The 14,948-nt window shown below is 42.8% G+C and overlaps 1 protein-coding gene across 1 annotated transcript in view; it reads right to left on the minus strand.

Annotated features, from left to right (window-relative positions):
• LOC107124944 (ATP-binding cassette sub-family A member 8-B-like) overlaps positions 1-14,341 on the minus strand; it is a gene marked incomplete at both ends in the record, with an annotated part of 29,414 nt that extends 15,073 nt beyond the window's left edge. Inside the window, 2 exons of the mRNA XM_015428431.1 lie at positions 1,500-1,685; positions 14,203-14,341. Coding sequence (XP_015283917.1) covers positions 1,500-1,685; positions 14,203-14,341 — 325 coding nt within the window. The remainder of the gene's footprint in view (positions 1-1,499; positions 1,686-14,202) is intronic.
• Positions 14,342-14,948: the final 607 nt, after the last annotated feature.

Genomic DNA, 14,948 nt, shown 5'->3' on the forward strand with positions numbered 1-14,948 from the left:
AAAACATGGCTACCTTCACTGATATTTCAATAACAGAGTCATTCAGAAGACGGTGTACTTTTAAAGCATCAGAAAGGTCCATCATGTTGGCTAAAATAGGGTTTAAATATCTAAAACGTATATCTACATAAAATTGGCAGTGCAAACAGATATGTGAAACTGTCTCAATGCATCCAGAGTTACAATGGCAAAGTCTAGCCGTATATGCTATATTATTATATCTCCCATGCAAGACTGCTGATGGTAGTGCATTGAATCTTGCTAGTGAAAAGGCTCTGCGCTGTTGTGGTGCTTGTATATCAGATAGGTATGGGGCCATTCGCCCTACCATGAGAGGAATCTCAAAGTTCAGACGGGAGCAAGATTTTTTGGCTAAGCTGTATAGCCTTTGTGTTTCAATGTCAAGGACTCTGGGTTTAATCATCTGAAAAGCACCCATAAAAGGGAGCATGAGCAGTGAGTCCAATGGGATGTCCATAGCAGTTATTTTGTTCTCAATGTGTGGTAGCCAATTACACATGTTTTACTCTGTGAGCATTTGTTGTATAAGGCTCCCTTGGTCTACACTGTAATGTAAACACAGCCAATATTTTACTGTCATTAGCCATACACAGTCATTAGCACATTCCACAGAATTTAACCCAGTTTCTAAACACAAGGCTGCATAAGGTACACAGCGTGGCATTCCCATGATCTTTTGAAGAAATTTAGATTGAACATGTTCTATTGTGCCATTAAGTGCACTTATCCATACTGGAATACCATACATGAGTCAGGGGACTACTTTGGCCTTGAAGACTTTTAATGCAGCTGGTATGAATTGATTGCCTCTGGTGTAGAAGAATCAGGAAATGGCAGAAGCATTTATGTTGGCCATATTTATAGCTGAATTACGCTGCACAGACCAAGATGCATTATACTGGAAGTGCAGACCTAAGTATCTAAATTTTTTAAATTGTTCAATAGTTTTGCCTCCAATTGTCCATTTGAAGGGTTTCCAAGTTTTGGAAAAGACAAGTATTTTTTATTTTTCATGGTTTAAAAGTAATTTCTTTGTTATAAAATATGAAAGACATCTATTTAGTGAACGCTTTAAACCAACTTTGGAGCAGGACAATAGTACCATGTCGTCCGCATATAATAGTAGAGGGACATGGACAGAATCCAGTTTAGGAGCATGGCAATCAGCAGCTTTGAGGTAAGGGGAGAGAAGCTTTGTCAAAGTCAGATGGGCAAGGACAAGACTTGGAAATGTATGAATCCCTTAGTAAGCCCATCTAATATTCAGAATCTAGTCCCGACCCCTCACCATTTCTGTCCATAGACAGGTCTCTGTACATTTACCAGCAGAAGATATTTGAGAATGGAATGAAAATGCATATGCCACAATGCTGACTGGTGTTCTTGCTTCATTGATGTGTGTCAGGAATGTCCACAGTCAGCTTTATTATGATGTGGAGAGGTATGAATGTTCACCCAGATAAAACATAGCGTTCTACCTTTGAAATTTCAGCACCAAAAGCAAAAGGGCAGAAGAGGCTCAACATCCATTCCAAAGGAGCAGGCATTCTAAATATCAGTGTGGTAACACTGAGGGCTCCAAAAAAGAAAGTCAGGACAAAGGCAACAGAGCTGGTGGCTTTCGCCTTCTTCAGGAGAGAACTGAGCATGAAACAGAAATGGATCTGAAAAACAGGAAATATTTCCGTTACCAATTCAAAGGTATCATAAATATTTACCCCAGAAAGATGGTTTTTCTATAGTATACATGAATGCATGATGGAGGGAAGGCTGTGCCCATGTGTACACATATTTTATCTTACATATATAAATCAAAGTACTCCCTAGGAACTGGTAGCAAAGTAACTGTTTTCAAGTGTAACCTAAAAAGGGGTGTGCACAAAAAATTCAGTGTTTTGGGGGGTTGGGTATACCAAACCCGAAAAATATCAGTATATACTGATATTCGCAAATCCCAGTATCGGTATTGTACTGGGATTCAGGAAAGGATCGGTATTGCTGAAAATATTCATCTGGGAGGGCTGAAAAGGCTTCCTCCCATTCAAACCTGATGAGTGTGGTGGGTCTGCCTGTCAGCTGATAAGTTTGAATGAGAGAAAGCCTGAGAGAAGGCATGTTTAAATGCCTTCTCTTCCATCCCCAAGCCGCCAAGCTGCAGCAGGGCGATTTGCGGATGGAGGACAAGGCATTTACATGCCTTCTCTCTCTCTCTCCATTCCCTCTCCAAGCCAACCCATCACAGTGGGCAGCTAGGGAAGGGAAGGCAATGGTCAGTCCCCTTTGCTTGCAAGCTGGGCTGGCTGGGGAAGGGAAGACAGATTTGGGTGAGGAGGCATCTTTAAATGTCCCCACCCCTAATACATTGTGGCCATAGGTTAGGGATAACAGATAACTGTAGCCGCTCAGAGACCCCCTTGGGGGTTAGAGCGGGGTAGCAAGCCGAAGAAATAAATAAATAAATAAATAAATGCCCCCCTTCCCTTTCACAGCCTGCTAGCCACAGTGGGTTGGTTGGGGAAGGGAAGACAATGGTCAGTTTCAGTCCCTTCTGCTTGCAGGCAGAGAGGACTGAAATTGACACGATCTTCCTTCCCTTGCCCAGCCGGGCCAGCTGGGGAAGGGAAAACAGCTGGGGTAGGGAGGCATCTTTAAATGCCCCTCTTCCCTTTCCCAGTTGGCCAGCTGTGGTGGGTTGGCTGGGGAAGGCCAGGCAAGGCAAGGGTCAGTTTCAGTCCCCTCTGCTTGCAAGTGGAGAGAACTGATCTTCCTTCCCTTCCCCTGCCTGGCTGAAAAAGAGAAGACAGATCAGGGTGGGAAGGTATGTTTAAATGCCCCCCTTCCCTTCCCTTCCCCAGCCAGCCTGCCAGGTGGGTTGGCTGGGGAAGGGAAAGAAATGGTCAGTTTCAGTTCTCTCTGCTTGCAAGCAAAGAGTATTGAAATTGAGACAATCTTTCTTCCCTTCCCCAGCCAGACTGGCTGGGGAAGGGAAGACAGATCGGGGTGGGGAGGCATCTTTAAATGCCTCTGTAAGAAAGAGACTGGCTTGTGTGCAAAACAGCTACTCCAAAGAACTAATTGAGGACTTGAGGTGGGCAATCAACGTGGCAAACCATTGCAGGAACTGCTCCGTTTTAATTTTGCCAAGAGCAGCACAGCTGAGATAGCTTAATTAACATCTGGACTGGATAAAGGGAGGAGTAGTGTGTTAACAGGTTCTCCTAAGGATAAGGGGGGGGGGAATACACAGCATGCATCTTTTGAGCAGGATTTTTTCCTACCTTGGAGTTTGTGTAAGTTTCAGCTGATTTTAATGACTATTTGTATTTTGGCATCCATTAAAGGACATTGAATTTTCCTTTTGTTTATCTAATTATTGTTAATTAAGGTTGCCTTGCCCTTTCTTTGATAATAAAAGTACTTTTGCCTGATTCACTGAACTGGAGTGTAGACCCTGAAACCGGGCATCTTGGCAGAGAACCCAAACCCTGCATCATACATTGTGGCATGGTGGGCTTGGCTCTAAATTTAAAGTTCAAACAGGCAATAACATGACAGAAGGCTAGCAATAAGGAGTGTTGATCCATGGATTATTCGGAGGGTGTTACACAACATGGATCCAGCTCTAGCCTCAGCAGGATTAGGAAGATCCTTTCATCAGGATGAGTCCTTTTGAAGATACTCCTCTGAGAAGGTATTTGATACAAGACTAATTCTAGAAAAGTATGATGATAATGAAGCTGCCTTGAGGAGGAGGGTGCCACAATCGAAGATAGATGTGAAAGCTTGGCAAACAGAAGTACAGAATGATAAGGGAGCAGATATGGCGGTGATGGTAGATCCCAGGCGAGTAAATAGATCCACATTCAGAATGAAGCAAGATTTATTTCCAAAGCATGGTTGATCACGAACATACAAGGATTGTTAGCAATAACTCTACTACCAAAGGGGACAGTGTATATAGAAGGTTTGAAACAGGTTTAAACCAATGAGCATATTTCCCTCTTCAGGTTTACAGATTAGAAATGGCGCGTAACTCTGTGAGAACTGAAACAGCCATTCTAATAAACACGAAGTCAACTTCCCATGGGAACTAATAACAAGCGAGAGCGAAAGACATAACACCCATGTGTCTCAGCTGCATATTCTTGGCAGTTACAGAAGCCTAGGATGATAAGGTAAACTACAAGGTCAGGCAGGGGGAAGGGGAAGGGAACGAAACTCGTCCCCAGAGAAATGGCAGCTTGCTGACATAGACATGGCTCCAGCGGGAGGGCAACCAGGTGACCCCGTACAGCAGCTATGTATTCTGATGACCCAGCTCCTCGGGCAAAATGGGCAGCTGATGAATATGATGCAGCAGCATCTAGTAGGCAATCAAGGAGATAGATGGACAAAGTTAAAGTTTCCTGAGCTAAGACCTGGGAATGATGTGGCAACCTTTTCTGCTTTATTTGAAGCCTCAGCACAGGATTACCATTTGCCAGACACTGAATACATGGCAGCTCTGTGTAGGTGCTTGCATGGGGAGGTTGCAGAGTTACTTGCACAGCTTGACCCCCAGCAAGCAAGGGACTATTCATATTTTAAGCCGCTAGCTTTTCAGCAGTTTGGACTTTCTTTAAAAAAATTTTTTTTATTTAAATATAGAAAAAGAAACAGACATAAACATCAAGTACACACCCTACTCTCCATATAGAAAAAACAGCCTACAGTGTACATATAACAACAAAAAAGACAAAAAAAAGAATAAAAAAATTAAAAAGTAAAAAGCAAGCAAATTAAGGCATTGGTAGAGAGCTCAACATGTGGCATATAAGAGAAGAGAAGGAATTCTTTTCCTTTTTCTTTCCTGTAAACATGCATAATTAATATATAAATACAATATGATTAAAGTATACAGAGAGGCTTACTTAATTTTATCCCATAATCTAAGGAAGGGCTTAAACATACTTTGAGTATTGTTCTGAGTTGTGTATGAGTTAAAGTCATGCCACGTTTCAAAAAAGTCTACAGTCTTGGCTTTGGATTTCATTATTCTAATCTGATTTGTTAATTTTTCAGCTATTGCAATCTGCCATAACTCAGAATACCATGAGTGTAATGTTAATAATTCTGCGGCTTTCCAACTTTTAGCAACTGTCCTGTGTGCCGCAATTAACGTAAACACTATTTGTCCTTTAGAAGTCACCTTTTTGTTTTGTTTCTCCCATACTGTTAATAGGGTCAAAGCTGGTGTAACACAGATGGTTTGACATGTAATTTTTGCAATTTCTGCAAAAAAATTCTCCCAGAACTGTGACACTACTGGGCATAGCCACCAAATATGAATATAATCACCTTGCTGATTACACATTCTCCAGAATTTTTTATTATTTGTGTTGGTTATTCTTGCAAGGCAAACTGGAGTAAAATACCACCTGTGTGGTAATTTCAAGGAGTTATCTCTAAGAGCTATTGATATAGTTTTCCTTGTTTGGGTATACCATATCTTATTCCAAATACTTTGCTCAATATTTATTCCAATATCTTTCTCCGATGTTATTTTCAACCTATTTAGTGAACCTGAATCTATCTCAATTAAATAAGTAAATAAGCAGTTTGGACTTCCAACAGAGCAACTTTGGCCAAATTTTTGAAGGAATCTTACAGCTCGTTTGTCTTCTCTGGACTGAGTCAGCACAAGTGCAGATGTTTTATGATTTATTAAAACTGATAGTCTGGGAGCACATTTATCAAGTCATTCCAGCAGAGCATGCAGTGTTAGCACATGCTCAGAGACCTGCCACTGCCCAGGAGCTGGCAATGGTCTTGGATGAAATAGCTGCAGCAGACTATTCAGCTTCAAAGCAGCAAGGAGCTGGAAAGGAGCCAGGGGGAAATCTTACACCTCCCTCCGAGCAGTACAGACAAGAACAGCAAAATGATTCTAGGGCAGTTCCTAGGCAGCAAACTCAGTTTGTGGCCAAGATCCTGGTTAAGGAAGGAAAGGGGTTGGGAAATTTAATTTCAGCCCAGGTGATTTGTCACTACTGCAGACAGCAAGGACATATTAAAGCCCAATGTCCTAAACTGGTAGCTAGGGGGGACAGACATAAACCAGAAGGGCAAGTGGTCTCAAGTTGGTCCCACGTCCAGCTAAATGCCGAGGTGAAACAGCAGCCTGAAGATTGGAAAACAGATATTCAAGACCAATTAGTAACTGGTAATACAAGTGAAAGAGTGCAGGCAGATTTGGGGGATAAGTTGGGTCCTCGGGACTCTAGAGTGTTGATTGAAAAAACAGGGGTAAGAAATGAACCAAAGCAGGGAAAAGCAACAACCAGGGGAACGTTCAGAGATGAATTACATTGAGTTAGCTACCTTGCCAAAGAAATCTATTTCCTGTTATATTAGCCCAGAACAAGCACTCTGGTGTGTTAAAAAAAGGGTCATGCAAGTGAGGTTGTAAGATGCGGTGTGGGATAGTGGGGCCATGTAACACGGTGTGGGATAGTGGGGCAGACATGTCAAGTGTGTCTGAGGATATTTTTCATTGACTAAGACTCCGTGAAGATGGTAAAATAGAAATATGATCTTATTATGACTCCAACCCCAAAGAACAACTTGTTATATTCATGAAAGTAGGACTGGGGGATCGGAGTGATATCATTCCCTTTTTTAACCATAAATGAAGGAAAGAGTCTATTGATCTGGGGGAGTAACTGTAACAGCACACTTGTGTAAATCACTTTGTTGCTGGAGCACAGGATAATAAAAAAAGTCTCAGCTCTATAAGGCATTCCTTTTTTACCATGATATAGTTTTCCTTGTTTGGGTATACCATATCTTATTCCAAATACTTTGCTCAATATTTATTCCAATATCTTTCTCCGATGTTATTTTCAACCTATTTAGTGAACCTGAATCTATCTCAATTAAATAAGTAAATAAGCAGTTTGGACTTCCAACAGAGCAACTTTGGCCAAATTTTTGAAGGAATCTTACAGCTCGTTTGTCTTCTCTGGACTGAGTCAGCACAAGTGCAGATGTTTTATGATTTATTAAAACTGATAGTCTGGGAGCACATTTATCAAGTCATTCCAGCAGAGCATGCAGTGTTAGCACATGCTCAGAGACCTGCCACTGCCCAGGAGCTGGCAATGGTCTTGGATGAAATAGCTGCAGCAGACTATTCAGCTTCAAAGCAGCAAGGAGCTGGAAAGGAGCCAGGGGGAAATCTTACACCTCCCTCCGAGCAGTACAGACAAGAACAGCAAAATGATTCTAGGGCAGTTCCTAGGCAGCAAACTCAGTTTGTGGCCAAGATCCTGGTTAAGGAAGGAAAGGGGTTGGGAAATTTAATTTCAGCCCAGGTGATTTGTCACTACTGCAGACAGCAAGGACATATTAAAGCCCAATGTCCTAAACTGGTAGCTAGGGGGGACAGACATAAACCAGAAGGGCAAGTGGTCTCAAGTTGGTCCCACGTCCAGCTAAATGCCGAGGTGAAACAGCAGCCTGAAGATTGGAAAACAGATATTCAAGACCAATTAGTAACTGGTAATACAAGTGAAAGAGTGCAGGCAGATTTGGGGGATAAGTTGGGTCCTCGGGACTCTAGAGTGTTGATTGAAAAAACAGGGGTAAGAAATGAACCAAAGCAGGGAAAAGCAACAACCAGGGGAACGTTCAGAGATGAATTACATTGAGTTAGCTACCTTGCCAAAGAAATCTATTTCCTGTTATATTAGCCCAGAACAAGCACTCTGGTGTGTTAAAAAAAGGGTCATGCAAGTGAGGTTGTAAGATGCGGTGTGGGATAGTGGGGCCATGTAACACGGTGTGGGATAGTGGGGCAGACATGTCAAGTGTGTCTGAGGATATTTTTCATTGACTAAGACTCCGTGAAGATGGTAAAATAGAAATATGATCTTATTATGACTCCAACCCCAAAGAACAACTTGTTATATTCATGAAAGTAGGACTGGGGGATCGGAGTGATATCATTCCCTTTTTGGTACATAAGGGTCTTGTTTCTTGTAGGTATGGATATTCGATACAGAGTATTGAGAGCAAAACAGACAGTGTCTCAACTTCTGGTAATGACAAGAAGACAAGTGATGGCAAGTGAACCCCACAGAGAGTCACCCTGGGCAGCAAGTTTAGTGGAATAGCCAGGAGGAAAAGAAAAAGAAATGAGGGTGTGTGAAAATGAACAGTTGATTCAAAGAGATGAGACTTTTCCTGTAAGCACAGGCTCAGTAGTTTACAAAGGGGAATTAAAAGAATGCCAATCCTTCAAAGAGTGCAGCGAAGCAGTGAGGGAGAATAATCCTGTGCTGGACAAGCTTGAAGATACCAGGTTTGTTTGGGTAAATGGATTAATGTATATAGAATATATGTCTAAGAAAAGCAGCTCTAATTTGGGGCTTGGAGAACAGCTTGTAGTCCCAAAAAGATTTAGGGAGGAAATCCTAAGAGTTGGGCATGATTTACAGTTGACAGATCATTTTAGGTTCAAGAGGATGCTGGCTCAAATCAGTTCAGTCTTTTATTGGCCTGGCATACATAAGAACATGAAAAGATATGTTGCCAGGTGTGAGATCTGTCAGAAGGTTGGAGGATGTGGAAAGAGGGACCTTGTTGGTTCACATTAATTGGCTAAAAATTGTCAAGCGTGAGGTACAGCAATTGTCAGTGGAAAGTTGGATTGAGGAAGATGTTGACATCCCTGATCTCATGGCAGAGACTGGAAAGAAAGAAGGGCTGGGAGAGATTCCTATTAATGAGACTTTGACAGCAGAACAGCAAAGGCAATTGAAGGAGGTGTAACAGGATTTTGCAAACCTGTTCATGAATTGCCCAGGGAGAACCGATCTGATCAGCCATGTTTTAGATGCAGGGGAGCACCCACCAATCAAGTATATTCCATATCCCATCAGAGGGCCAATGAGGGAGGTAGTGAGGCAAGAGATACAGAAAATGCTTGAAATGGGAGTAATCGAACCCAGTACAGCTGCGTGGAGTAGTAATCTTGTAATACTTCCTAAAAAGAAGCTGCATGAAGGAGACCCCCCCCCCAGAATATTGATTGCGTGTAGATTATAGAAGGCTAAATCAATTGTGTAAAACCAACCAATACCCAGCACCAACTATAGAGGAGGTCCTGGAAAGGATTGCGAATGCTGAGTACATGACCACTTTGGACCTCACATCCAGGTTTTGGCATTTACCGCTAAAAGAAAGAACTTGGGATAGAACAGCCTTTTCATGCTTCATGTGGCAACTCCGTTTCAATGTGCTCCCATTTGGAATCAGTTCTGCTAGTAAGGTGTTCCAGAGATTAATGGACAAAGTGCTGCAGGGATTAGATTTTGCAGGGAGCTATCAGGATGATATTGCAGTGACCAGTTCATCTTGGTCACAGCATTTGGATTATCTAAGAGTTGTATTAAGGAGAATTCAAGAGGCAGGATTAACCATTAAGCCTTCAAAATGTCAAATTTCCAGTAGCCCAGTTGTGTATTTGGGCCACCAAATAGGGAGTGGCAGGGGTCATTTGGGGCTGGAGCGAGCCGGAGTGATGCTCCCGTAGCCCAAGAGTGGGCACAAATGGTGGTGGAGGCAAGCCCCGCCCCCAGCTCTTTCTATCTAGAGTCATGCCGCAGCAGCAGCACAATCTTTCCACTGTATTCCATGGAGCCATAGAATACAATGGAAATATTGCGTCACCGCTTCCCCCCACCCACCCACCTTGGCATGCCAGCTGGGGAAAAGAAGGGGAGGCTTTTGAAGATGCCTCCCCCCTTTTTGCTTCCCTTTCTGACACACTTCTGGTGATGTCAAGGGGCATGACATATGCTAATGAGTCATTATGCTAATATGTATGCTAATGAGCTCCTGCACCTCTTTTTCTATGAAATGACCCCTGGGGAGAGGGAAGATAGCCCCACACAGCAAAAGTAAATGTGATTATTAATTGGCCAATTCCAACCACCAAGAAGCAGGTGCTCAGTTTCCTAGGGGTATGTGGATTCTATAAGAGATTTGTTTCTAACTTCTCACATCATGCAGCACCACTTACGAATTTATGTAAGAAAAGGATATCTGGGAGAGTGCCCTGGACACCTGAGTGTCAAAGAGCCTTCAACACGTTAAAGAGGAGGCTTGTAGAGGCCTCAATCCTCAAACTGCTGGACTATTCCCAGGAGTTCATCGTGTACACTGATGCTAGCCAGTATGGCTTGGGCATGGTTCTATTGCAGAAAGGGCAAGATGATTGCCACCATCCAGTAGTATGCCTGCGTTGCAAGCTATTGCACAGGGATCAGAAATACAGTGCTATCAAGCAGGAAGCCCTGGGAGTAGTGTGGGGGTTAAATAAGCTTAAGACATATCTGAGGGGTGTACACTTTCAACTTGAAAAGTACACAGACGGATGAGTGATTTCAGCTTAGCGTACTTTATTAGATCAAGAACAAGACAAACTAACCAGCTCGCAGGCTGGTTTATATGTGCAACAACCCCGCACCCAAAACACACCCACACACAAGTGATTGGCTATTTACAGTGGCTGAGAGTTCCATAGGCTCTCGGCCGGGAGCCTAGCCTGCCGATAGGTGCTGACTAGGATCCGTTTGTCCCATTGTTACTTAGAGCAAAGCTCAGCCGCTTTGCATGACCACGTGGTGAAATGGCCACGCACGTGGTCTGGGGTGGATACTTTACACAACTGGAGACAGATCACAGTCCATTGGTCTTCATCTACAAGGTGAAAGAGACCAATGCCAGGATTTTGAGATGGGTGTTGTCTCTACAAGATTTTTCATTTGAGGTGAGACATATTAAGGGAAAAGAAAATTTATTAGCTAACTCCTCTCAAGATGTTTTGCTGAAGTAGAATAAAATGACAGAGGAAGCCTAGTGAATGAGAAGCAAATTATAAAACAAAACAAAACCTGCCAACAGCCTCACAAGAAGGGCCCAAAGTTGGGTTAGAAATTCTGTAATAACAGGGAACAGTGTTCCCTCTAAGTTGAGTTAGTGTGAGCTAGCTCACAGTTTTTAAGCCTCCGGCTCACACATTTTTGTCTTAGCTCAGGAAGGAGGGCTCCAGAGCAAACTAATTGATGCAGCAGCCAAATCACTCGCTCACAGCTTTAATACCAGTAGCTCATCAAGTAGAATTTTTGCTCACAAGACTCCACAGCTTAGAGGGAACATTGCCAGGGAATTGTTTTGAACCTACGTCATCCTTGTTTTCTCTCGCAGAAAGGGAGATTTCTGCATGCGAGGGTGTAAGGAAGAGACTGGCTCGTGTAAAAAAAAAGCAACTTTGAAGGACTAAATGAGGGCTAGAGGGGGGGTATCTACCTGGAAAGTCATTGCAGGAACCACCTGGTTTTTATTTTGCCTAGAGCGGCACAGCTGAGCTGTCTTAATTAACAGCTGTACTGGATAAAGAGAAGACTAGCATGTTAACAGGTTCTCCTAAAGATAAAAGTAAGGGGGGGGGAAATACACAGCACAGTTCTTTTTTTTTTTCTTAATGCCCCTCAGCAACCATAAGACCTGATCAGCAAGTTGTAACTCCATTGGATATAATTAGTCATAAAGAGCCTGGGCCAAAATGGCATGAGAACAAGTGAAAGTGCTCCAGAGAGCAGAAATATCATCCCGAGGGCCTCTTTATTCATACTAATGTTTCTCCAATGTCTTTTGTACAAAATGAGTTCGTCACATTGTTCGAGAAATGTGTTTTAGGTTTTTAATTGAAAGAAACTGGGTTTACAGTATATCGTTAACCACTCATTTCAGTTACCCATTTAACAGGAATAAGGCAGAAAGCAATTTCCCCCTAAACTGAACTGCAAACTGATACTGTACATGCAAGAGGAGTAGTGTGGTGAGGAGCTTTGAGTGGTGACAGCAGAAAGGCAGTAGAAGGGGCCTGGAGGGGTCCCATTGGATCTACTAGTTAGGCAAAATAGAAGGTAGCAGCGGAGTGGAGAAAAGTACTGCTTGGCCCTCAATTTTGGGGGCTTGAAGTTGTGACTGTTACTAACCATAAATGAAGGAAAAAGTCCATTGATCTGGGGGAGTAACTGTAACAGCATACTTGTGTAAACCACTTTGTTGGTGGAGCACAGGATAATAAAAAAGTGTCAGCTCTATAAGGCATTCCTTTTTTACCCTAGTTACACACTGCTGAGCCTTTTAGAGGGTGAAGAAATGAGTTTGCAGCTGTGCAGGCTAGGGGCTGGTTGCAAGGAGAGGCAGCCTGCTAGTGAGAATCATAGAAAGGAATGAGTTATGGAATGCACACTGTAAGCATCCATAGCTCTTTTACTTTTGTTTCCAGTTACCACTGACTTGTAATGTTTAAAGGCTGCCTATTTGTTTCCTGAGCAAACAGAATTCCTGTTAAAATCTGGTTTGAGATGGAACACTTCATGTCCAAGTCATTCATGGTTTTCTTACCAGTTGATCCACAAGCATCAGAATCATTTGGGGTACAGGTCTTCTGCAGTGTTCCCTCTAAGCTGAGTTAGTGTGAGCCAGCTCACAGTTTTTTAGCCTCTGGCTCACACACATTTTTGTCTTAGCTCAGGGAGGATGGCTCCAGAGCAAACTAATTTATGCAGCAGCCAAATCACTTGCTCACAACTTTAATGCCGGTAGCTCACAAAGTAGAATTTTTGCTCCCAAGACTCCACAGCTTAGAGGGAGCATTGGTCTTCTGTATGTCTGCCCTTTGTCTCCATTTATCCAGATGTGATATCAGCTTATTTTCTTCCGGACATGCCTTAAATAATCAGGATTTTTGACCAAAGGTGCTGTCATCACCAGTGGCATCACAGCAGCACCACCCCTTTTTTACTTTTTGTGCAAGTGCTATATTGATATATATCAATATAACACTAAAGGAAGGTTATTCACCACACTCCAGAAAACAGAATCCTGTAAAGTGGGCTGTGTATCTGTTTGTGTGTGCTTAAGTAAAAAAATTGACTCTCACTGTGGCTGTGGCATTTTAAAAAATTTTGGAGGAGGAAAAAGAAGAGGCAGCTGTTTAAAAAGTTGTGCAGACCAGAAGTAGCCAGAGAGGAGGGAGGTTAACTGGCTGGTTGATGTAAACAAGAGTAGTAGCAGCCATTTGCAGCCATGGGAAGTTCAGCTCCACTCATCTTGTTGCTCACACCATGGGTGTGTGTGTGGGGGGTTCCTCTGAAAAGTCCTGGGTTTTTACAACCAAGGAACAGGATTGTGCTGAATCCAGCAGTATATTCACCTCCCACTGTTCCCCCCAAAAATACACTTCTCAGGTTTTGGCAATGTGCTAAGAGCAATAAACACAACTGTGGTGCCATCCTTTTTATAGTGATAGAGAGATAGAGTGACATTGGAGCGGCTTGTTTAAAAAAGATCAAAAATGAAACTACACATTACTCTGGGCACAGAGGGAGAAGAAGAAGAGTAGTAGTAGTAGTAGTAGTAGTAGTAGTAGTAGTAGTAGGAGGAGGAGGAGGAGGAGGAGGAGGAGTTTGGATTTATACCCTGCCCTTCACTCGGCGTCTCAGAGTGGCTTACAAACTCCTTTCCCTCCCCACAACAGACACCCTGTGAGGTAGGTGGGGCTGAGAGAGCTCTGAGAGAACTGCTCTTTCGAGGACAGCTCTTATCAGAACTATGGCTTGCCCAAGGTCATCCAGCAGCTGTGAGTGGAGGAGTGGGGAATCAAACCTGGTTCTCCCAGATTAGAGTCCACGCACTTATCCACTACACCAAACAGAGGGTATGGTTTACTGACAGAAGTCCAATAATCAAGAAGTGGGTAGGAATGGGTGAAACAAACCAACCCTATGTAATAATGTGCACTAGGAGCAAAGGTGAATCCAAATCAGTTTCAAAAACACATTGGAGTAAAAGTGGTCCCAAAAGAAACTGAGGCAAAAACTAAAGGCACAAAGAAAATGTGTATAAATCAGGGGCTAAACTAAGCAGTATGAGGCCCGAACTGACACCCACCCCCGATGAAGAAAAGCCCCTACTGTTTCCAAGTACCTTTGAACAGTTTACAGACAGAACCAGCCTGGAAAATGCAATATTTTCTTTAAGATGATATCAAATACTTCAGTAGCTCTAATTTGGCAATCTACCATTATTCATTATGTGCATTTAAAATAAAGATCAAAGACTTACAGATGCTATTCCATAAAGAAACAACAGAAGAAATATTGCAAAGAAGCTGCTTGTGGGAAGCAAAAAATGGTTGATAACAGGTGTCACGAAACTGGATAGGATCAGGATGTACACTGCATACAGCAAACCCCAGGAAAGCCTACAAATGCAAACACAGAGACAGTTTACATTATTTGGACAGTTTACGTTATTTGGCACATAGGCCCTCAAGAATTCTTATTTTGAGAGGATACAGTTCAGTGAAAGAATTTCAGTAAGTAAGCACAATGTCTATGACAGTTCTTTTCTACAACTATAACTGCTATGTAAGGTGGAAATAGCTGATATGCTGGACATGAGGTTAACATGGGGAAACAGACCCCATCGAGACCCCCCCCGCGCAAATATTTAGATATACCACCTATAACCTCTGCTTGAGAAAAATCAGTGACAATATTCCATGCAGGTCATCTAGTCCAACCCCCTGCACTCTGCAGGAGCATAGCTAAAAGATAGCCCTACAACATACCCAAAAGATGGTTGTCCAGCCTACGTTTGTAATTGTCCAGTGAAGGAGCATCCACCACCTCCCGAGGCAATCTGTTCTACTGCTCAACCACTCTTACAGTTAGGAAGTTTCTCCTGATATTTAGCCAGTAACGACTCCCTTGTGATTTCCACCCATTAGAACTAGTCTTGTAATCCGGAGCGAGAGAGAATAGATCCACTCCATTTTCAACATGACAGCCCTTTAAATACTTGAAGAC

Source organism: Gekko japonicus, unplaced genomic scaffold (genome assembly GCF_001447785.1).
Source record: "Gekko japonicus isolate JY-2015 unplaced genomic scaffold, Gekko_japonicus_V1.1 scaffold6362, whole genome shotgun sequence".
Lineage (NCBI taxonomy): Eukaryota > Metazoa > Chordata > Lepidosauria > Squamata > Gekkonidae > Gekko > Gekko japonicus.